Source organism: Varroa destructor, unplaced genomic scaffold, assembly GCF_002443255.2.
Source record: "Varroa destructor unplaced genomic scaffold, Vdes_3.0 BEIS01000004.1, whole genome shotgun sequence".
NCBI classification, from domain to species: domain Eukaryota; kingdom Metazoa; phylum Arthropoda; class Arachnida; order Mesostigmata; family Varroidae; genus Varroa; species Varroa destructor.
The window spans coordinates 11,077,192-11,102,038 of NW_019211457.1; the positions used below are offsets into that span (position 1 = coordinate 11,077,192).

The following is a 24,847-nucleotide window of genomic DNA, read 5'->3' on the forward strand; positions in this document are numbered from 1 at the left end:
TGTTACTGTCATCATACAATGCTTTATTGTGTTCGCAGCTATTCTGGCTTGCATTCGTCTCTACATGTCGGACGCCACATCCCGTAAAAACGCACTAAAGGCAAAGATTTATATTTGGGTACGTCCGGCTAGTCTCTTCAATGGATTCAGCATTAAAATTTACATTATGCAGCCTGCAATTGAAGAACAAAGAAAAAATCGATAAATATAACGCTAAAAAATCGGGCGTATTTTTTGCAAAAAAATTATCGATATTATATTCATCCTTTCAGTGTTTTACCCTCAGGCAATGTAATAGGTAAGCATACAGAGATATAGACCTTACTACTAAGCAATGGGAATGGACAGAGACGACCGTGACGTGAAACCGAATCGTAAACTGCCTGTACAATATTAGAAAAGGTTGTTACCTTAAATTGATAGTATCAAATTTTCCCCACAAGTGAAATCACCGATAAAATTTACTCCATGGTTGACACGATAGATCGGGCTACGGATGGCTCAGATCACTACGTATGATTATGAGTCGGACACGACTGCTTTATAAAACAATCCTTATATTTCATACGATTGTGGGTACCGATGCCGGAAAAGTTCACTGTTGATTTTTGTGAAAATATACGAGAGTAATAATGTATGCCAAACAGTAATGAATATATGCTATAATAGTAGGATAGTTATTATAATAACATAATTATTGCCGTAGCATTAACTGTCGATAAAACCTAGTGCCATCTAGCACTAGGAAGTTCTGTTATATGATTTCTGACAACCTGTGCGGTTATTGTGGGGACAATGAGGGGTGAACTAAGTTATTTTCAATTTAACTATGGTACTTTAAAATTAAAATGTGTGTTCTATACCTTACCGCAGCTAGAACTTTTATTATGCCTGCGATCAATAGCTGTTCATATTTTTAAGCAATAGATATCGAAATGTTAACCTGTTTTATTAGATAGGTTATTGTTCCACAGGATGGTGAAGAGATACGTTTGATAACTCATTACGTACGTTGATTGATACAGTACGTGCAATAGTTATTTCCGCAAAATTTTAAATAATTTTCAAGATTTAAAAGTATTTACGTATCATTTTTAAAAGTAAATATTTATCTTATTACGAATCAACTTAATTAATATCAGTAAAAAACCTTTGTATTGCTTTCTGACTGAAGCATTAAGAAAATTCATCGAATCTTGATACTGCGCAGAGAATACGCTTTGAACTGCCAGAAAGCCCCAAATGAGGCGGCAAAAACGAACTGTAAACAAAATCGTGTCAATAATCGTTTCCTTTTTAAAATAAAGGGATTTATCAAACGAAATAGGCCTGCTTTATATAAACACTAGAAAACTGTGTCTGAATTTCGAAAACCTGACAACTTTTTTGAAGAAAGATTATTCCGTTGTTAGATGTATTAAGATTACAATTTACACCAAACTGTAAATCGTCTCTAGATATCAGAATGAAACATATTCAAGTATTTTTTCTAGAGATTATTAAGATCTACAAAAATTCAGCTCAGTTGGTAGCTTAACGACCGTTTACTATATAACTGGCTCGGATGTTTATTTAAGAAAAAATATGTGCTCAAAAACACTCTTTGTTTACAACTATTTAAAAAAATAAAACATATATAAAATATATAATAATAAAACACATATATTACAGGGTAAAATTTCTACATTATTTAACTTAGTTCAACCAGCTTATCTACAAACGTTTTATAGCTAGCACACATTTTCTGCCATCCGGATTCGCCTTTGATTGGCACAATGAGCAACAAGGCCTGACACTCTTACTCATTGTTACCAGTAAATGTTATACTTCGTCATACCTTTTGAACTAAAACAATTTTTATTTCCAATCAAAAGGTCACATAAACAGTCGCTGACAGAGCGACAATGAGATAGACCCGGTGCTATCGTTTCGACTAAGGATATAACTACACTAGACAATTATTATCACAGTATCTGTTCGTACGAAGTCGTGGTATAGACATCTCGCGTTAGACACTTTCTCGCCAACCGATCATTACATGTTCGAAGACTTTATGTTTAATTTTTATTAAATACACAAAAATTAGATAGCGTCAACGTCCATTTTACAACCTTCGTATGCTTGTCCGACTTCTAGAGCTTTCTTGATGTTTTGCATAATGTACGGTATTTTTTCGTGCTCCATCAGAGCTATCCACTCGTCCAGGTTGATGACTACCGGACACATCCTTTGTGCTCGAAGAAGTTCAACTTGAACCAATTCATCCATCTAGAGAATCACGATGGAATCACAGCAACGAAGAAATTGAAAGGTATACATAAGTTTACGTAAAAGTATGGGAAAAAAAAACGGCTGGCATCAACGCTGAACATGAAGTCGACAAACAAGAAGTTTGCATAAATTTCACACGTGGTAATTCCCGTACGGCACTGAACGGCAGGCTGTATATATTTAATGATTACAGATTTTCCTTTGATTTAGCATTTCATGCAGGCATAGAAGTTCTCGTTAGGTATAAACTACTATAAACTTAGCTTCTAACAACTACATTCAATAATGAGATTTAGCAGTGTATCGATTAAACATATGATGAGACAAGATGAAAATGGGGCTGTGAAATAGCTCAATGGAATATTATTTAACATAACCTTAGCGATACCAGATCGTCTAATCATTTCTGGGTATATACATGTCGTACCAGAGGGGGCTGTAAGCTTAGCTAAATATTTCGCGCACAATTTTTCTATGTTAATGCTAAACGTGTATGGAAACAAATACAAACAAAAAAAAAATGGAGGTTAATAAAATACAGCAAGGTTAGCTAGAAATTACCGAATTTGAAAAATTACTCGTTCTTACGACGTGATCCTATGGCATATTTCTTTAGCACAATAACGGGCAATTGACAATGCATTACCTTTGAATAAAATAATACATCAGAGTCATCGTTTAGGACTGAAGAATCAGGCATCACCAGAGCTCTATTAGATAAAAAGTCTTGTAGCTTAAATAGGTTCCTATAGTCGTCGCGTTCCTATATTCTAAAGAAGATAATTTTTACTAGCTAAAACATAAATGGTGCCCTACGTTTATTTGCTTCGGATGCTCCATAGCTGCCCTGCACCCTTTCTTCTCTTAATGAAATCATTCTAAGCTAAATTCATGCAAGCTTTTTACGATCCATTGCTACGAAAAGACAAACATCGTACAGGCGGTAGTCGTTCCCTTCCAAGCGATAATTTTGAATAACCTCACACATGCACGTTTTAAATAATTACAAGAATGATAACTTGTACGCACCATCGGTAATCCCGAACCACGGAGAAGTTGAGCTTTGGTTGTCAGCATGATAGCTACAACTTTGCTCTCTGCGGGAAGACTCTGAACAATCAATAGTTACAAACGCGCGTTACTTATTCGCAATGTCTTTGACGATTTTCTAAACCTCCTATGCCGTATAACCATTTTATAAGTACGGTACTAGTGGTTCAAGCATAAGACCGGGCCTCTGGCACTATCTTCACGAATTAACCCATGCATTGAGAAATAACAGTAAAAGAAGGTTTACCCGATTATATTTGACGTAAAATGCATCTCAATAGTTTTTTTTTTATCACTATTTGGAAGCATACAAAACGCACGTGTATGTTAAATGTAAACACAATTAAGCACTACTAAATATTCGAGTTGGATGCAAACCTACCTGAAATATATCATCATTAGTACTATTATTGTCAGATATCGCGATAGGGTAGTCGCCGCGTCGCATAGCGACCATCAAGTCAATTCTTGTATCGAAAGGCGTGACGACCCTTTCCGCTAAAAACTGGCTTCCTCCCAACGCGTTAGCCAAATGCGCCTTAACCGGTGTACAATCGAGGGCAAAATGGTCCAAACAATGCAGTGCCTCTGACCGCAGCTCCGGGATAAGCCGAAAGGCTGTCGAACCCTTCAGTAAGTCCAACGTACTAAAGTTAAGCATCCACTCCCAGTAAAGCGACATTCAAAAACACAGTTCATCTAAAATGAAGTCTACCATTTCTCGGGCCAACGCGAACGAATACATAATGTATATACTTATAGCATTCGTTGCGGATCACTTATCAACATTTATCCCGATGAATCGCATATTGCTTTTCTAGGGTCGTTCGTAAGATGATTGAAGGGCGTACCTCCGGCAGGTTTAGACGAACTAACTGTTCCGCATCGAGTAAACATTTCAGGATTCTCGGGTTCGCTTTTTTGCTTGCCGTCAAAGTGCTCTCCTGAAAAGTCGGACTAAACAACATTTCCAACTAAACAAACATTAAATCAAATCGATAGTTAAAACTCTTGTCAAAGTTGAAAGGTCATCCAGTGATTGAAAGGAGAGCTAAAGCATGTCGACCGTACACTTTACTGGTCTAACCAGAAGCAGGCCGAGTGACTTGTGAATCAAATCGCTCGCTACAATGTACCAATAAGCTATTAAGTACCCGACCGAATGTTTTATAATTGCACGTAGCTAGCGAACTAAAAAGCTGCACCTATTTTCCATAGAAGATTTTATTCATTACTGTGAGATCCACAGAAATGTGCTTTCTTGGACGTGCCCACACTAAGCATCATTCACGCAATAACTCACATGATTCTTCGGGAAGACACCAGTAATAGCCAGGTCTCTTACGAATTTGCTGAAGTGTGACGGTGAAGAGATCAACCACTTGGGTTCGATACTCGCAGCGATAATGCAGGCAGCCTTTTTAGTGAGAGCGTCCTCATCTGCAACGTTGATTGCTTTTAATACCAGACGGCCAGATTAACGCAGAAGATCGTTTCTGTGTCATGTACGGCTTGGTACAAGAAAAAAAAAACAGGCAATCACCGTAATACTACACCGAACCATCTCTTAAATTGGAAACCAGATGTGATGAGCAAGCCAAAGCAGAAGTCTAGGGGATCGTATGAACGGCCTCAGGACATGACTAAATCATACCAGATCCGCTGTGGAAATGTATATTCGCTCTATTAATATATTATCATCGTTCCATACGAATTGCAAATTTTCAGTTTGTAAAAATTAGAAAACAACGTAATAAAAAAATAGGGATGCTTAGTCACCGGGGTGATAAGTTGAAAGTAAAAATCTTCCCAATAAAGATTCAGCCCATGTAAGTCCACAAGTTTCTTTTTTAGTCTCATATCATTTTTACCCGAAGTCCTGCTTTTAGTAATTTTCGAGTTGTCACTTTTGACTTGTCACATCGCTAGCTAACATTCGTAGATTATACTTTAATATTTTGTTTCAGCATTTGTTTAATTGCTTAAGGTGATACTAACTATTAGGGCAATCTGTCAGAAGCTTTGAGATACATCATTCATGGAAAGGCCTTGTTACGGTCGTCACATAATAATATTACCTTCGGCGTCCGGCGGGTGTAGTCTTAGAAGACGATTATGACACGAAAGGTAAGCTATGAAACGCGACAGGAGTACCGATCTTGTTGGAGTCTTCATACGAGTAGAACACAAAGGATAGAATGAGTGTTATTATGGAGCCTCCAACTTGATATAACGCTAATGAGTTATGAATCTTTTCTGGCAATTCAATTCGAACTTGATCCTTGAGTATCGGAAGCATTAGATAAGTTACCTCATTTTCTTCATTGAGTTTGTTCCGAATCAACTTGCCACTGTCGACTGTAAAATATTTTGCTCGTTGGGAGACATAAGCTAGCGAAGTGACCTGAAAAGAAATAGAAAGAAAATGCTCAAAGGCCGCGATTACTTTTCTAACTGCACACAAAAATGACTTAGTTCGTCTGTAGTCAACTGATATATTACGTGTGAATGTATTAGTATAAATAATATGTCAAAGATGAAATAGATGTTACACATGTCTGGAATTTTAGCGCTGTTAGGCATCTCATTCAGCCCGAAACGAACCGTGTATGTATTCCCAGGTCCGAATCTAGGCCACACCACACCGTGCCCCCAAGATTAGCAAGCAGTCACTAGGCTATTACGATGAAAGGAGCATTTAGTGCTAGTTATATATATATATATAACTAGCACTAAATGCTCCTGCTAAAGGTTCAGGTCGACTATTCTAACAAGGAAGCCATGCAGAGCAAAGTAGCTTCGAAATGTCACTGGCATGTCGCATCATATTGAAATAATCGCACTTTACTACTACAAGGCTGCTCTTACGAATTCATGCACATTTAAACAGAACGTAATTTATTCATTATGTCAATTTAGTCATTAATTATGCAGTCCAAAGATGTGCTCGTACTTGCGAAAGACTCCATTTTTCCTCAGCCGCCAAGGCCCAAAGGGCGTCATAAAGACGTTCCGAAAAGCCCAGAATGGGTAGCTTTCCGACGAGTAGCTGGACCTGATGAAGACAAGGTAGTAAAAGGAAGCATCTTAAGCCATGAACAGAAGCTCACTTAGATTCACAAAATCTGTTACTGTACAAGCTCTGATTGGTTTGCCTAGCTGTCGATGGGAGCAAAAAATAATATAGTATTTTTTACTCGTTTTTTATACAATATGTTCTTTACTCGAGCTAAAAAATTACTGTTGACCATAAATCACATTATCACACGTAAATGCTAGATAAAAACGATGGGTAAATAATTATTAAAAACATTATTGTACTGCCCTCTTATACAACTGTAAGTGTTTACCCATACCCAAAATAATAAACTCGGTCTAATGATAACGAATATAATAGTCAAAATGCGTATCTCAATCTACAGACTAACCGCAACTTTACGAATACTGCGAGGGTCTTTTGTTATTGCATCCATACATGAGTGAATGATTTCCCTGAAATAATAGAAGAAAAATTTGAAGTAAACCATAATTGTTTTGACGCACCTCCTATATTGTGTCAGGAATCCTGCATATCGTAGCGAATTAAAAGGTCAGAGCGGGCAACCTACTGTCAAAGTTTCAAGAAACGAGTAACTAGTTCGTAAACATCGTCACATCAAAGGCAAGCTAATGAATTAAATCAGCTAATGAACCTCATACGACACCTACTACAAATTTAGTGGGGCATAATTAAAATAAATGGGAATCATTCTCTTGTGAATACTGCATCGTAGAGAGGTAGGGCAAAAGACGATTCCTTGAGTCACTTAACCCGCTCCGTATTTGAGATCCCTATCAATTGTATTGTATAAGTACAGGGATCGAATACTACGTTAAGCTCGAACAGAGGATATATCATTCGGACCTATCATGTACGGCTGAAGACAATAGCGCAATAGCTGTATGCCTGTCTGAAGTGGATCTACTTTGAAGATCGTACCTGAATGAAGACGAGCCGAACTTATCACTGGTATTATCTTGAAATTCGTTGTTGGTACTTGGTATATCGATTAGCAGGTTCGCAGCTTTGCAAGCGCTGATACTTCGGCAGTATGATGTAAGCGACGAGGAAAAAAACTCTAACGTTTGATCGCTGCAGCCGGTGCGAACAGCGAATCTTAGAGCACTTAGATACAATACAAAACGCTGTCATTAGATTTCATCAATATAAACTAAACTAATTGCGCACTCTGGAAAACAGGATTGGGATCATAATTACGAAGCGGCACTATTGCCTATCATAATGTTACTATCGATGTGCCAATTTCGAATATAACAGAGGACAAGACTGGCCTTTTAGAGGTTGAACAAAGACGCTTTAGCTTTCCTATAAGTGTAGGAAAATTAAGAGCCCCAATATTATCATAGAATTCTTTCGAGCTTCTACGAGACGCACTGTTAAAGTTTAGGACAATGTTAAGCGAAATACGAAAACACAATGCGGATTTTTATGGGTTTACATAAGCTGGAAGCTGATTCCAGGAATACATAATCTCTCTGAGACTTGTTGCCGTTCTAGCGAAACATGCTCAACTTTTGTTTACTCATAACGGTTGCTGGTTGAACAAAAACAGACTCTCGGAAACTGTAGAGCGCTTAACAGGTACCAATCAAGTATGGCATCATCATTCCAGTCTGTTATTGTTGTGAAGCTAATACCTCCGTGTTTATATATACACCCACTACCAAAATCTGTGAACTTACTTGAAGGTTTTCTCTAGGTTAGTTATGTCGAATTCGGAGGTACATTTTTCTTGGAAAATAATAGGTAGTGTCGATTTAAGAATTTCCATTGTCGTTGTTAGCTCTCCACGTTTTTTAAACTAGGCGCATTGTAGGCACGTACATGAAACGGCAAATAATCGGTTAGAACGAAGTATAACGATAAAACATCCTTTGAGTGCTGAGCAATGTTCATCAAACACCTGAGACACCTGACCTAAAATTGCTGTAAGTTGCAAATAGTCAGAAAAGCGAATAACCTATAAGTCACTAGATGTGACTTTTTTGGCTTTTGGATTACCCTGTACATGGCATTATAATAAGCTTGTCTGCACAATGAAGACAAGCTTCGGGTCAAAAATCCGCTTTTCCTCAGTTTGCTCCTAGCTTGACTCGTATCTAAGTCACGTTACATAGCAGCCAACGTTACCAACATACTTGAGCGAGCTGGGTGTCAAGGAAAATCAGTTGATTAACCTTGAAACACTTTAATGATGTTCGAATACTTTCACAAATGCCCTGTACCAACGACGAGTTCGGTGCGACCTAAAACAAAGACGACATTTACGAAATCTCTTATTCATCTCTGTTTAATTACTTAATAATCTCGAAACGAGTTTCGTTATATATTGAACCATATTTAAATTCGTTACATGTTTCACTCATTACTATTTTTATAATTAGATATTAGTTAAAGGAAGCAGCGAGTTTATCCTCTTACTTTGAAAGTGTTAAATATGCTGAGAAGTTGTAACAACTGTCCCACATCGTAAAATTGTAATCGTTTAAGGACCCGAGCAGACAGAATCTTGAACTCTGATGCGTCGGTAATGGTTTGTAGGTCAGCTTTTCCCTCCTTCACCTGTGCAGTTGAGCAAACTACAGTTCTTAGTTACATGTAATACATAAATATGGGTACATTCCTGCACGCAAACCTTACTTACTTATACATAAAGATGCTCGCCGAGAAATTACCGAGAAGCTTTGAGAACAGGTTTCTTTCAAAATAGCATGTAGAACGCAACAAAGGCATATTCGATTCGGGGGGGGGGGGGGGGGGGGGGAGGGTCATCTACAAAACGTGAAACGCTCCCGCAAAGAAAAGTGAACCTAAAGTATTTCACCTTACAGGAACTATCGACAAACTGAAAAGCACTAAACGCGGGACAAAAAAAAAATATAAACACTTCCTGTTGTCGAAATTCGAATCAATAAACGCAAAAAGAAATTCATGTTTATCGTTAGAACTAGTATTTTTCGAATCTGCAAACTTACCATAGTATGCAAATTGTTAAAACATTTTGACAGATGTCTGTTATTCATGATCGGATGATATAGTTTAATAACCTGTAACGACAACAAACAAAAAAGGGTTGCAAGCTAGAAAATACAAAAAGCAAACGGATCTAAGAGAAATAGGTTTACATTTGTATAACATGTAATTATATAGAAAAGATATGTAAGTCTACCTTTCAACAACTCTGAAATTTTGGATTTGCGCTAGCTAGTAAGCTACTGCATGGAATACTATTTGCAATGTATGTGTAGCCAAACCGTCGCCTAAAAAGAAGCCTGCTTAATAAATATCGCTGACATTTAATTTAACTAATTAAATTTAAATATTAGTTAAAGTATTACTTGGAATACAAATACTTTTAGTTCATCTTCTATGCCACCTTTTTCTTTTATTCCTCCACCGGTAATTTCGTTCTTCACGAAAGTGCTTTACTTTTGCTGTAAGTCCATTGTACAGTGAGCAGATTTTTCTTTCGAGCTTAAGTTTTATAGGCGGACATTCGCGGACTCCTATTCTATTTCGCCTTTTTGCTGAGGTTAAACAAGTGCCGAAGCAGCACGGTATATTTGTGCCGTGTATAGCAAGAAGTCTATAACTCATAGGACTGCTTAAAACTGGTTTCCAGGGTTCGAGAATAGCATCTGGTAACTGGAAGGTGTGCCCTGCCTCGGTCGGCTATCTGATTCGATCTATCTGAAGTCGATGAAAACTGATTGACGGCACCTTTGAAGGAAGACGGTAGATAAATTAAACGGAAAACAGATTGTGGTCATATGATTGCCGATGGCCACCTCACATCTATAGGATTTACTGCGCAAAGAAACCCAGCTTTTCATTACTTGTCAAAACCTATCTCGTCTAGCATCGAGCAACGCGTAGACACAATAACAGGTTCCTACGTAGAATTGTTACCAGTCTGTAAAGTGGTGTATCCATGTAGATATAAAGCGGAGCAAAAAACTGGTGGCTCTGGGAAGTATGCCCAAGCCCAGAATTAAGCCAGATCTTCGTCCCAAGAAGACCGGTATTTGGTAAGGTTAAAGCGGTCCTTTACACTAGGACCTGCTTGAGAGGAACAACACAGTTCCATCGATTGAACAAAAAATAGCTGAAAGACAAGACACAGTCATCGCTTCCCACAACAATGCCAGGCTACATACGGCTAAAACTGTGAAAGCCTTCCTGCAAGGGCTCGAATGGGGAACTCAATATATTTTTCAATATATATTTCACTTTAACGAAGGTTCATTTTTTTCTTTGATCACTGGCACATGAACATAATAACCTTACATTTTACGATGAAAAGGGCCCTAAGATACATGTCAGATCTGAAAATATCTAGAGAGAAGGAATATGATAGACGCAAGGAAGTCATGAAGAGTGATGACGAACATGTGATAAGTCTATTTATTGCTAAAATTTAAGTAGGACGCTTGATTTTTCGTTTACGAAGAAACCTGATATAACTATTATCAATACTTTTATATAAATACATACCACGTTTTTGGAATACGTGAAATACGTATTATTCAAACACTCTTATCAAAGCAGGCATGGTAAACATAAGCGCGTCCGTAAACCGTCCAGGTATTACTCTTTTATACTTTTTAATTTCTATTAAACTTTATAAAGTTATTAGACAACAAATCATCTTTTCACATATTGCTCAAAAGAAAACTTTTTAATATAGATCACTTATAGTGTTCATACATACCGCGCTAGAAAAGTAATACAGTAAACCAGATTACCAGATTAATTGTTTTGCTTAAAAGTCAACGATAAGCATTAGGCTATGATATATTAAAATGAAGGTTGTCTATTATTAAATACTATAGAAAATACGGAAATAGAGATGGATTTTAACTCGTTCGTAAAGAATTCATACGAATTATATTTATTACATAATGACTTCTTCTTACTTTAAATATCTTCTTTACTGTCGGGACTGAACTCTGCCAGTATTATTCAGATAATGGGTCAGCTAGTAAGAAACCATGTAATCCCAGATTCTCATGTGCCGTTGATAGATGGTTCAAGTAGAAACATATAGCACCTACATGTACCTACATATGGAACAATAAATCCTTATAGACAAACTGTAATATGCTGGCTGAAAACTGTTGAAATGCTAACTTACAGAGTTTTTTCAAATGCCCTTAGAAAGAATATTCCGCCCTAGTTATAGGGCAACCCTTTCTTTAGAGGTGTTTTTTCTAAGCTCGAAATAAAATGTTAGAGAGTAAGAACGAAACGTGCAATCGTACCTTGAAGAGATCGCATGGAGTAGAGGCGATTCTGATTTCGCGGACAAGAAGATCACTCTCTCCTAGCCTCGTGCTTCGTTCTGATTCGGCAGGTACAGAGGGAAACCGCTGTACAGCGAATAATTAATAAGCAATTATAGAGCTTCGTTAGAGTCGTTATTAGGGACGCCAGCTGGCCACTTCGTACGTCTATATATATCAATGTATTTGAGTCCATATCACGTCAGCAGTAGTTCTACAACAGTATGTTTTACCAGTACTTCTATTTAAGCCATATCTGCATATATGTCTATTAACTTGTGACTCTGGTATATGGTAACACAACGTAATATAGTTATTTAAACCAATATGACTGTATATTATCCTGTCTTTCGTAAACTTTACGCCGAGTATTATATGTTACACAGGCTTCGAAAAGTAAAAGTATCAAATCAGAGCCAGTGAATACAGAGGTTTGTATTGGAGGGCAATCTAAGTACTTATTGAAAAAAATCAACAGTGAAAACTATCGTATTCCAACATGTTTCGTTCTAACCCCATTAGCGGCTCGTGCAGTGTATAGGGATTTTGCACGGACCTGACTCATGCCGTCTTCCTAAATTTCCTTGAAAATATATTCAAATGACCACGTAGCCATATGGCAGTACAATTGGGCTATTAAACATCTCGTTTTTTATTTTATGCATTTCTTGCGGTTATGATTCCAGAAAGCCTTGTTGGATGGGGGTCAACCTCGATCATCCTGAACTGATCACAATTCACCCTATGTAGGCTTTACTTATCGTCCTCACTACTAATTATAACAGCACACATGACTGAAAACACTGCCCTGCCGTAGAACTTCACAAAATCAACTGAGAAGGCCGCTGAAATGTACAGAGACGAGTCTCACAAGTTATCTAGTGAACTTCTTACAGATAGATATATTGATGAAAAAGAAAAAAGCAGCAGCTGAGAGTCCGTGGGGCACTGATCCCTATTAGCAGCACTTATTCTGAATCATCTATACCCTAGCTTTAAAACTAAAAAAACATGAAAAAAAGAGTACATATTGAAAATATCGGAGCGAAAATTAAAAACTTGACTGTCAAAAAAGCCTTGTGTTTACCAGTGTCAAAAACAAAAAAAAAACTCGCTTCTTTATTACTCTAATTCGAGCACCATTTTTATATTCAGTTTTTGATATGTAGACGAATGGTATGGAAAATGTAGATGAATTAAGGGAACATAGGGGGCTACCTCGTTCAGTAAGCCGAGTCCCGGGCTTTTACGTAACGCAGTATCGAAAGAAAGAGCCGGCATCGAAATATGGATGCAAATATTGGCTAAAAAAATATTTTTATAGGTATCAAAATAAATAAACCTCAAACGTTATTTTTCGAAGCATTACACTGAACGACCTCATATGGACTTTAATCTATTCTAATATTTATTTGTCAAGTAAAATTGGTTTGGCCTCACATAACAAACCTCAGATAATCAGCACAGTCAATATGCACGAATACATTACAAACCTTCAGTGATTTGTAATTCATTTGATTGCTAGATGTACACCCCAAAACTGACGACGGCGCTACTGAATATGAAGTACTCGTGCGTGCTAAACGACCTACGACGTTTGGTCGCCGCGCACCCTGCAACAATCTGCCTAATGTTGTAATCATTTTCCTCAGGACGTTCCTTTGTATGAACTAGAATGCGCGAATGGAAAACTTCGGCGTTCTAACTCGCCCAATTGCTAGCAAACTTATACTATACTAGATCGACCTCTCAAGATGTTTCTGTTGTATCCAACAACGTGTTCGATTTACTCGAATGGAACGTATGTGAGGTAAACACTCAGAACGGAGCATCGGTGAACACATAAAAAAGAGAGGGCTATGCGAGAAACACGAGCCGCAGTTCCGCGACGGGTCCTTTATTGCTTTAAGGAACTGATTTATTATCCTCTGTGTACAATAATGCCTTCGAAAACAAAAGCTAAATAAAGCATGTTTGTTCGGCGTGTGCGTGTTCTACTACGCTCTCTCCAGAAAGGATTACCCTCGCCACCGCCATGGAAGCTTGTTGATATTTTTAGTTATTGCGCAGGCGGCACAAAGAATCATCTTTTTTTTTGTCGAACATATATATATATATTTATATATTACTTGCTTTTTTGCCTTACATTGTTTAAATTTGGCAGGATGAATATGCGTTTTCTATAGTTATAGTCATCGATTAGTCCAAACAGGTTCTGGAATCACAAACAATGTGATTGAACAAAGCGGCATCTAGAAGGCGTACTTCAGTGGGTTTAAAAATAGCTTTGCTAAGCTTACGTTTTGTAATAATTGTAAAGATAAGCAAGAAATTATTGAGTAATGACTTCGTTCCGAATCATAGTTTCTGCCCTATTTTTTGCTAACTTGGATGGACGTACTCAGAAGTGAAACATTAGATGTATTTTTTTAATAGAGATGGATAAAATAAAACTATCTATTACATGTGTAATAAACGTGTCCTGTTTGTAAGTAAAGTTTTAAATATGTTTTCATGATGACGCTTTTCAGGAAGGTCTGACCAGAATCAGTTATGTAAGGTGTATTTTAATGTTCTCCAAATGTATCGTTGTTATAGCATGTTGACGGGTTTTTATTGCAACGAACACGTTAATGATATGACAAATAACGCAAACCTCCATTTGTCTCTTTCTTATCGAGTCACACTTTATTAAAAAATGTAACGTTATTTTTAAAATGTCATTTTAAAGAAATGCCATTTTTTAAATTCCATCGAATTATAAGAGTCTAAAAATTGTATGTGTAAACTACTGGCGCATTACTTCATTTTTTATTTCATTTTCACAAGGCAGGATTTTTTACTAAATTACCCAAATATATTTTAAGTCACTTTTTCCGAAAATATATTTACTAGTAAAGAAATTAATTATTTGTACCTTATTATTTTATAAAGAACAATGCTTGATTTATCGAGATTATTTTCTCAAAGTTAGACGTTTTCTACTTCAACGACCTGTTTCATGCACCTTTAATTAGAACTAGTATATAAGATATTATCGTATAATATGAAAATAATTAAATATTTTAAAATATTAATGAAACAAGATCACCATGCTCATGCCCACAATACTGCAATGGTACCCTTTTTTCAATTAAGTTTATCTGGTAAACGTTTGGAGGAAGCGCTTATTTTCCAGCAACGACCAAGAGTAACTCAACCGTCATAAGACTAAGGCTGTAGGTACCTTTTTGATGAAAGGGTGGTTGCTCGGCTCAGCCGCAAGTTGCCTCTGGGATTCAATACATTTGCAACGTTTTCTTTGCAAATATTCTGTTATATACTTTATTCAGACAACATAGTATCTTTTTCATCTTTTCAACCCTTACAAGAAGTTCTATATTTTATGGGCCATAAAGGTATAATTGGAAGAATTTTAGCCACTATATAGTACGTAATGGCGTTAGTCTGGATAAAATATTAAGAAGCAAACTTCAATTAAACGGTTTTCGAATATTATATTCAAGTACTCGAATCAATGACATTTCAAAATATACCACAAGTTTATTTCATGCTTAAAGTTTCTAACCTGCTTACTAAACATATATTCAATCGGCTTGATTCTGTTTGGTATATAGCCCCTTTTTTTCAATACTGAAAGCTGAAACTTAAGTGATAACTTATAATGTAACGCGTTCATCAACGTACTGGTCATATTTCATGTTTACTTGTGTCGTAGAATGGGGACACACACCTAATAATATTTTAACGATCTTCATAAAACACCTATGCGGTTTAATTTGGTAAAACATAGCGGATTTTTGAAAAAGTAATTCGAAGAAATCGCTCACCTACGTACGCATATCTTCAATTAAATCCACTAGTTGGCAAACTCGCGCTAAATTTCCTTCCAACAGTTTCAACAGCTTCTTACTAAAGCAGCAAATGCACGTATATAGTAAATGCCCACTTACCCCTTACCATTGAGCTTATATGCAACCCGGGTCACAGTGCTGACAAAAGTGCAACTACTCGGAGAACTACCTTAAAGTAGAGTCAACAATTCATAGAATACTTGTTTATGTTTGTAAATGTATATTTGCACTCTAACGGGTATTACAAAGGTCAGAAAGTAAGAACAAGACGGAAAATGCGGTGCGCTTCTTCTTTATGACAAATTTTAAGGAGCTTACGGAGCTCTATTTAAATCTATTCTTAAAGCAAGACCCCACGTAAGTACTAATCGGCTCCATAGCTGTCCTAACACTTAGCGATCTGCCCAATGTTTTCAAACATGAACCGTGCTCTACAGATCTTTTGTCTATGTACAATTCAACATGTATGCTTTCAATAGTCTATATTCATATCCAAATACATGAGACGAACTTGAATTTAGCCAGCACAATATTTATATACTATTTCGTAGTTTAGATAGAATATTGTAGTACCATAGGAAACGAAAGTGGAAAATAAGACAGGACTGTTTCACTATTACAAGCGCGTTAGCTTCGCACTATATTTATTTCTTTGAATCTTCGCCAATGGGTTAACTCCGTCTTTTTTTGGAGTTCCCTTACAGCGTCGTATATTGATACCGTGTCAATATAGTCCTGTCTATGTCTGTTTATGGGTGCTCATTTAGGTGTGCCTACTTGACTTTTCCACAGGGTCTCTTGAAGATCTTGCGGGAAAGAGACCTTGGATACCTTCATTTTGCTATCACTAATGAAATGGTTGTTGCTGTCGTAGCTCAGTTCCACGTCCTTGAATATATTCTTGCATGTAGATTTATGTATAGGTATCTATTCATTGGTCATATATATATATATATATATATATATATATATATATATATATATATATATACATACAGCTTTTTAGATAAATATATACGAATATATCACAACGAAAAGTCTTTTAACAACAATTATACGAATAGTAATGAGAGTAATCAGCGCATGTATAAGACGTCTGAGAATCGTATATGATCTGCCAATATGCTGATGCATTTGCCTATGGAATCTCTATGGTCAAGCTAATTAGTACTGGTCCACGAATAACAACGACAACTTTAAAATAACGTAATAAACATAATTGATAAAGCAAAAATATTAATTAAAATTTAAAAAAACACTGCTTTGAAATCCAAATGATTTCATTGACCTAACATACTACATCATTGTCCTTCTGAGGTAGATATTTCGCACTAAAATTAAGTTTGGATCTCCTATTTGGCTTTTGTTTTGCACGACTTTTCTGCTAAATAATCACTTCGCCTTTAAGAACCAGTTTTATCAGAATGACAATAAATAATAGAGAGAACTATTAAAATTCGACAACAATGACAACAATAATAACAGCAACAAGAACAACAACAACAATAACAACATTGACAGCGTCGGCTAATTAGGCAGTCGCTAAAAACAAAATAATTTCGTTCTTACACAATAATGATAACAATATGGAATATTGCAAGTGGATAGGCTGTGTAGGAATAAATATATCGTACTGAACATTCGGCTCGTTGAGAAAAACGAGGGCAGCTTTTCTCTCCGGTTTGTATGACCACGAGGGCATTTTTCAGTGAAATTTATCTTGACTGATATGTAGGGCCAACTAATGAAATCAAGGGGCTTCATCTCTCGGTATCTATTCACTGTTCACTACGTTTGCTAGGTGCACAACAGTTAATCTTGTCTGCTGACTTAATAATCATCACTTTCTACTTTGCTAAAGAGAACTTATATGTTGCCTTCTACAGTTTAATATAATTGTATCTAAACTTTTCCTACTAGTGTTTAATGCGGTTTAGTAAGCGGCTCCAAATGTTGTAGTATATATATATATATATATAGCGATTTTATCAGCTTTACCTTTCACGCAGATATGGCAAGTTACGAACGAACCTGTCTGTTTGCTTTCAGCACGTACATACTTTACGTTGGTGTATGGAATCGCTTTTTTTTTCTTACTTAAGAAGGGTACTCTATTCCTGAGAGAGTCATTTTAGTACACTAGACAACTAGTAGTAATAAAAACCAGCGCTAATAACAGAGAGCTTCTTCTTTAAGTGACGTCAGGTAGCCCTAGTTCCATAGTATAACTGTACGAGTCGTACTGGCCATTACCACATATATATGTACTTGTAATTGTATCAATTGGACGTCATAGCTATAATCGTGTTTTTGTGTTAAGATCAGCTGAACTGACGTAAGACACATCGTGGTTTTAGCACGTTGTCAGGATGTTGTTTCTTCCCTTTTCAGATACGTTTATTACTTCTACCCCCCTATAACTACATGAAATATATATCTTATACATTACTTTAGCGGCACCATCTTAACACCGTCGAATGCGGACTAGTTTATAACGTCATGTATCGCGTAAATGTCATTAGGTGTAATCCAAAACGGCGGAACCGGCAGACGCAGTGATCAATTTCTAATTCTATTTATGTCTGCCCGAAAGCTAAATCAATCAAAATGTTAACTGATATATATATATATACCTGTACACTACATGAACTTGGTGGTATAAACAGAAAAAGATTACACTCGTCTTATTTGTAGAGGTTTGTTATTACGTACTTTCGCACGATTTCAGTTAAGGTAATCTTCGTTTTCGTATACGGGCATGCCGTTCTTCGTATTGGTATTACTTTGAACGACTATTGCCTTGACGTTCTTCGTCGTTTCGGTTATGTTCCACTACTGACAATAGCTAGATAATTTGTCACACCGCTTCGTGTGATTACTCATTATTTTTCTATATATAATAATAATAATAATAATAACCATCATCATTTGTGCTCTGATAATCATACTACGATGCCATTAGTGATGGTAGCCTAAAACGGCCTCTAGTTGTTATTCTGTGCCACGTGACGGGCCAACAGTAGACCTTAATAGCAGCTTCGTTAAGTTAGTTGATATATTTCAACTGTTGGCGCCGGCTAATACAGTTAGTTAAAGGTAAGGGAAACTTTATCAAGTAAGTGATGGGCTTGAGCATTCGAGCAGTACAATCATATTGTTAACGGGCAGGAAAGCCAATACGATTTCTGTACAGGATTTCTCCACTACAAATAGTTTTCTGGTCTTTGTCTGGCCTGGCGAATCAAGGCAAACACTTATGTGCACGTAACGCTACATTCATTGGCGTTAACAATTTAATTAGTTAGTAAAAACTGTGCGTTGCGCAACTAAGACTTATGCTGCCTGCTAAAGTCAACATAAGAGTTCTCCACCGAGCCTTAGAATAGCCTATGGCTAGATTCACTCAGATGGCCTACTGGTCTGTTTTGCCGACGACAAAATTGGAACAAAAATTAAATTGGTGATCTTTACTGAAAATTGAAAAACAATAATTACTACCAACGATAAGTGGCATGGTTGCAGAAGGTGCCGTCGATGGTAGCGTCATTTTTAACGATATTGCTGTTACTACATATATATATATATATATGGGTATATATATATACCCATTTCTACGATCGTTTATTGATGATTTCTTTCAGCTTTGTCTAGAATTCAAACGAATTGATAATCTTTCACCAAAAACTGTAGCTTTGTCCTGCCTATATGATTTAGAGGCTTATAATTATGGCATTCGTTCACTTTCAATACCCCACGTATACGCGGACGAGGTTTCTAAGGCCTTGGGCGAGCCGGGATAGGGGGTGGTGTAGGCGCAGTTCTGAAAGGTGGACACGTTACACGCCCAGGAACTGGTGGTGGTGCACCGTTAGCCGTCATTATAGGACACTGCGGTGCAGGCGCTTGTGGAGGCATTGATGGCGGTAGAGATCGATCTAATGCGATTTGTTCGTCGTTTGGCGTTGATGGTGAATTTTCCTCTCCGTAAGGAATGCCCGAAAATATTGAGCCGAATGTAGCCTCTCCTCCGGAACCACCATGACCTGACGAGTCAATTACTGTGGCCTTTATTTGTTCATGATCAATTTCGAGAGCTGCAGCGAAAGCGCAAGAAGTATGATGACTTCATTAAAAATTATCATGGTTGTGGTAACAAAACATTATGGAATAGAACCAATATATCTGATGTGCTAGTTTTCAGTTCAGATTGATCACAGTATACCATAGGCAATTTTTTTTAATTTATCATATGAAACAAACGGGACTTATTAAGATTAATAATTGAGAAATAAAAAAACCTACAACATTTACCACAGGGCGTGGGAGGCGTCGGCGTTGGAAGGTCTGACGGTTGTATTTTCGACGGAGGTGTTTCTCTCAATGGTCTTTCGGGTATTTTCGGAGGAGCGCTAGTTGATGGTGACCTATCCGGTCGGTCCGGCCTATCAGGCCTTTCCGGACGACTTGATCTTTCTGGTCTAGACGGCGGTGCAGGTCTATTTGGTGGTGCAGGCCGCGTGGGTGGTTGTGTAGACCGTTCAAGGGGAGCCACAGGGCGCTCTGGTGGCGCCGCTGGGCGTTCAGGTCTCTCAGGAGGCCCTGTAACAGAGCGATTAGGTCGCGGCGGTCGTACGGGCGGAAGGGTACCCTCCGGTTTTCCATCTGTTGAAGCCTCGGATTTTGCGGCGGATCCTGCCACAATCGCGCCCTCAGGCGCTTGCCCAGGTCCGGGTGGCCTCGTAGGACGAGGTGGGACAGGTATTTTATATTTCTCACCCTCTTCGATGCCTATGAGGGCGTTGGAAGCTGGAGGTTCATCAAAATGCGTCGAGATCGGCACCTTTTTGTATCAATGAAAACGACCCAATATGGATTTGTTTGCAGTTTAGGGTCGAGGAATAAAAAAATTTTAAATTGTATTAACATGTATTGAATTCAGTTTGAGAGAACGCATGGTAAACAAAATAAAGAATCTGGTTATTAGTGAAAGTGTGTAGTCTCAATCCGTATGAAGACGATAGTTGCAACTCGGCAAAACTGAGGTTTCAACTACAAGCAGATGTACATGTTTTTTCTTTTCGTACCTTGTTTAGTGGGATAGTATTGCTTTTACAGAGAGCCTGAGTGGCCTCAATAATTTTGTGCCACTCAACCGTCTTTAAGGTGATTTCTATTGGTTCACCATCGATCTCGCGTCCGCTTAATTTCACTGCTTCAAGAGCGCTCGGTCCATCAGCGAATGTTATCCTAAGGGTTTCTCCAACAAACCTGCGTTTATCAAAAATCAAACAGTATCCATATACACTAAATGGGCTTCTATATAATTCTATAAAGGGTCTACTTTGGGACGACTTAATCTAATGTGATCATATTTCGCGGGTCAGGAATCTTCAAAATGTCAGCCAAGTTTCGTTTATGCTCAGATGTTACCTAAACTGTTTTTATTTTTACACAAATATACTGTACATTTTCAAGTGAAATTTTGCACCCACCCCAATAGAAGGTCGTTGATGTGTTAGGCGTAAGTCTGCTTAGCTGTTGCGCCAGCCTACGACTAATTAGCTAACTTTACCTTATGAGGATAACCTCGCCAACTTCGGAAAATAGATCGCACATCTTTTCGATAAATGTTTCACTGAACGTGTCGACTGCTTTGTGGATTCGCTGACTATCTTCGTCGTCATCGTCGCTGCCGCCGCCGCCGCCGCCGCTGCCACCAGTTTCCTGCTTCGCTAGTTCGGATCGTATCTTTCGTACCAAAATCGTTGCATCGGGCGGTCCTGCTAACTTCGACACTTCACGAACCGTTTTGTCACGCAGTGCTGAATCCACCCGAAGAACCTGGTTGACACGTTACCTGCTTGTTTTATTTCCCTCATGATAACTCCTGCACATAGTGCTAGTGTCAAAATGAACCCATTACTAGAGTCAGCCCTTAGACATCGTTCAGCATGAACCACATACTTACGCTTTAGCCTCAGATGGAAGCAAAATCGAAAAAGCTCTCAATTGAACAATCGTACTATACAATCCAAATATTGTAAGTTAATGGCAGGCCCTAAAATCAATGGGGAAACAAATGATCAGATCAAATTTACACAAGCTTCAGTTTTAAATGTACCACTAGATAGTTGGCTACCTCGATGTCAATCTCTGCAATAACAGGTCGATGATCCGAAGTTCGCAATTCCGCTCTTCCATAATGGCGAATATGTCCCGGACTCCAGAACGGGTATGCTGCAAGGACCAGGTAAGTAGTCAAAAGTGTATTATCATAAAACGCGACGTAAAGAAAAACCAACGACACCTATAGTGGACCTGAAGTAACAAAGACCAACCGGAATTCGAAATTTCAGCGTCTACAATGGGCTTTTACTGAATTGCAGCCAAAAAGTTTTTGTACTGTGTTGGCTGGACACCGGTAGGTAGGGCACCATTAGTTCTGCCTAGTACGAGATTTCACTGAATGATCAGTAGATGTATAGGTTTTAGTTCCTTACTTGAACATAACTCATCTAACAGAGCCTTTGGCTCGCTTTCGATCTAGCCATTACTATTTTTAGAAAGTAACTGACCTTCATCATTGGGGTATTTTTTTCTCCGAAACAGAACCCGATCGGTGTACGCCGGGACTCTGCTCTTTTCACTGGTGTCATAATCATTTGAAAATAGATCATATTTATATGTTGGGGGGAACCGGATTTCGCCTTCAATGAAGTCCGCAAACGCCTGGCCCTGTAAATCACACGTATTATAGAGCAAAGCCTCAGGAGAAGTGGCAGAGACTATTCAATATGATTTAATCATGTATGAGGAAAACGTTTATTGTGTTATGTGAGATATGCAGCCCGGGCAGTAATCAGTATACGAACTATAAATCTTCGGCATTTCGAACAATACACTTCAACGTTCAAGCTGTTATCACGATGAACCTGTGTATTGTAAACATATCTATCGATACTGCAAACTAATAGAGTTCCGGGAACGCGATTCATTTGGTCTATGAACGACCAAGCATATATTCCTCGCGGACTAAACTAACGTGTGTATAAAAAGTTTCAAAGACTAGCAGGAAACCCATTAGTACCTGCTCACGAGCCTTCATCAGTTGATCGTTTTGTAGGAGCTCTTCATAATTTCTCTGGAGAACCAGTTCTTTGACCCGGTCAATTTCCATATCGATCCGATAGTTGAAATCTCCACACCAGAACACGTAATCGTGCGAGGACACAGTCCTGCCCATAGGGAAGCAAAGCTTCCGAGTGATTTCCGTGTAGTCCGCGTTGCGATCTAGCACCTGTAAATTATGCGCTGTCATTGTTCTACTTACTGTTAGAAGGCAAAGGGATACAGGAGTGGTGTCTTTTTTCTTTTCCAATTATCATTATTATTACCTTCGATTGTCCGGCTGCAAAGTGCGCACAGATGAAACAAAGTGACGTGGCGTGGAAAAGCATTCGAATAGCAACAGCGCCTTTATTTCCTGCCGCCCCACCAAGGCCAGTTTTGACCTGATCGACGGCCACGTCACGGATGAATGCTGCGTGTTCCGGGCGGGCAAATACGAACAGACATACGCCAACTAGTTGGGCAGAACTTCAGGCGTCAAAATGGAAACATTTCGGTAAGAGATCGCATCATAATGAGAAAATGGCGATATCAAGAGAATATACAGCACAAAAGTCTAAGATAAGAAGCGCATTGGTATTAACAAGAAGGAACCATTTGTTCCTGTAATCGTATCTAGAAAATTAATTATAGACGCTTTATATATTTATATACCTAAGACAGACGTATTTTGTATCCCTCGAGACTGATTTCTGAAGTTCATGCATCCATTCCATCTGGTTGCCCGTTGATGCGTTGACAATATTCGATGCGTTCAAATCCACAATTTCTTCAAAACCGATGGCAAATATATCCGGCGGTGCTCTACCACCATCAGCTTCACTTTGCCCTACCAATGTACACGTTATAACAAGATAACATACGTAAAAATCACAACATGGAAGCATCGTGGTTATTTTCCATTACATGTTTATTGTCACTTGGTCTCTTCTATGCTAGAATAATCCACAAATAAAACCTCTATTGACATCGAATAAGATCAAAATGCCAAGCGCTCACGCCGAACTCCATCTGTGGTGGCTACTTGATGTAGAGATTGATACCGCCGAAATTAAGGTAAAAGGAGGCGGTTAATTGCAATAAGCACAATTTTTAGCGACAACCTCCTAGCCATGTTTGGCCAGTGAACCTAAGTCCCTTATATACGAAGTACACATAAACTAAACACGAGTATCTCACGCACAAAGCAGCACAAGTTTCCCTATTGACATTATGTGGGACCGCGTCAAAGACGCACGCGTTGAATTTCAGCCTATGCATGTTAACATAATATCTTGCGATCAGTTTAATAGAGAGATCGCGAAATGGATGTACCGTACCGCATGAAGTGTACTATGTGCAGGTCAAAAAAGGCTCATAGAACAGGCTGTTAGGGAGCCGCGCAACGCTAAAGAGGCCACTATTACTGTTAAAAATGAAATTTATTATCATGACTTGATATTATACAGTCGATAGGTCATGCATCCACTCTTTACATGTATAGGACTCCTTGAAAAGGACATATATTGGAGAACATATTGAATAAGTAAACTAAGCCTATACTATTTCATGAGGGAACGCAAAAGTATCGATAAAAGTATTCATATTTATTCGTGGACCATGTTGCAAACACTTAATAAGAACAAGGATATCTGAAGTGATCCTTCAAAAATTCGGCTGTCTACGCCACTCACATGCAGTGGATTATCTGGGCATATCAGTTATTAGATAGAAACCATTTGGCGCTTGAACACATGTCATTTTTCCAGTTATGCGTCGACATTCCGAGGTAAGTGACTATTCCAAAGCTTAGTAAATTATATTATTTAAAATATAGCCAACTTGTATGACATGAATGCTGTAGCTCACTGGTGCATGCAAACTCAAAAAAAACTTGACAAAGGGAAGCACACGCTTTATTCAATCAGTGATCAACTGATAAATGGACGGATAAGAACCACTCAATGAGTCGATTGTGCTGCGTCCGTGCCTGCGTTACCTTCGGATGGAGCGTCATTATTTCGAACTGGAAGTCATCTCGGAGGGGGTAGCAGAGGTTGGGGCAACGGGACGGGTGGCAGTAGCGAGAGGCGAGAAAGTGAAAGAGGAGGATTCAGAACAAAACAACGACAGGCAATACAACTACGTACGTAACGATAACTCCGCCCAGTTCAGGCGAGTATTCCGTGCCTTTTCATAACGTATTCCGGATAATTACGTAC

The 24,847-nt window shown here is 38.2% G+C and overlaps 2 protein-coding genes across 14 annotated transcripts in view; both read right to left on the minus strand.

Moving 5' to 3' along the window:
- LOC111248574 (uncharacterized) lies at window positions 1–19,266 on the minus strand. Of its 8 annotated transcripts, none has more exons than XM_022801106.2 (17): window positions 13,158–14,432; window positions 11,644–11,751; window positions 9,358–9,429; window positions 8,804–8,944; window positions 8,521–8,628; window positions 8,065–8,183; window positions 7,301–7,486; window positions 6,750–6,813; window positions 6,275–6,376; window positions 5,633–5,725; window positions 5,400–5,490; window positions 4,625–4,761; window positions 4,173–4,295; window positions 3,704–3,949; window positions 3,301–3,381; window positions 2,112–2,268; window positions 1–173 (listed from the first exon to the last, which is right to left on the minus strand). In XM_022801106.2, exons 1-17 carry the CDS (start codon window positions 13,305–13,307, stop codon window positions 160–162), a joined length of 1,992 nt encoding a protein of 663 aa, XP_022656841.1. In that variant the 5' UTR covers window positions 13,308–14,432; the 3' UTR covers window positions 1–159. The 8 variants fall into 8 exon arrangements, with proteins under 8 accessions (XP_022656841.1, XP_022656843.1, XP_022656840.1 ...); XM_022801107.2 differs by lacking the exon at window positions 1–173 and adding an exon at window positions 2,833–2,917 and having other exon boundaries at window positions 2,046–2,268; window positions 13,158–14,446; XM_022801108.2 differs by lacking the exons at window positions 1–173; window positions 13,158–14,432 and adding an exon at window positions 17,550–19,266 and having other exon boundaries at window positions 1,526–2,268.
- The window catches only part of Synj (synaptojanin), a 22,391-nt gene continuing 13,670 nt past the window's right edge, over window positions 16,127–24,847 (minus strand). For 2 of the 6 annotated variants that reach the window (XM_086988392.1, XM_086988394.1), the window contains exons 11-20: window positions 24,625–24,651; window positions 23,301–23,475; window positions 22,913–23,114; window positions 22,606–22,815; window positions 22,094–22,253; window positions 21,658–21,755; window positions 21,091–21,359; window positions 20,603–20,786; window positions 19,821–20,358; window positions 16,127–19,612 (exon numbers count right to left, since the gene is read on the minus strand). In XM_086988392.1, coding sequence (XP_086844518.1) covers window positions 19,293–19,612; window positions 19,821–20,358; window positions 20,603–20,786; window positions 21,091–21,359; window positions 21,658–21,755; window positions 22,094–22,253; window positions 22,606–22,815; window positions 22,913–23,114; window positions 23,301–23,475; window positions 24,625–24,651 — 2,183 coding nt within the window. In that variant the 3' untranslated portion in view covers window positions 16,127–19,292. The remainder of the gene's footprint in view (window positions 19,613–19,820; window positions 20,359–20,602; window positions 20,787–21,090; window positions 21,360–21,657; window positions 21,756–22,093; window positions 22,254–22,605; window positions 22,816–22,912; window positions 23,115–23,300; window positions 23,476–24,624; window positions 24,652–24,847) is intronic. The other 4 variants (XM_086988397.1, XM_086988396.1, XM_086988393.1 and 1 more) reach the window with 4 other exon arrangements.

Excerpts from the sequence above, each read along its gene's own strand:
- LOC111248574 (XM_022801105.2), bottom strand. The coding sequence starts at position 13,307 with ATGATTACAACATTAGGCAGATTGTTGCAGGGTGCGCGGCGACCAAAC. Across the intron at positions 5,491-5,632 it reads AACTCAATGAAGAAAATGAG|ACTCCAACAAGATCGGTACT; the intron begins GTAACTTATCTA and ends ACTCGTATGAAG. Across the intron at positions 3,382-3,703 it reads CTAATGATGATATATTTCAG|AGTCTTCCCGCAGAGAGCAA; the intron begins GTAGGTTTGCAT and ends TTGATTGTTCAG.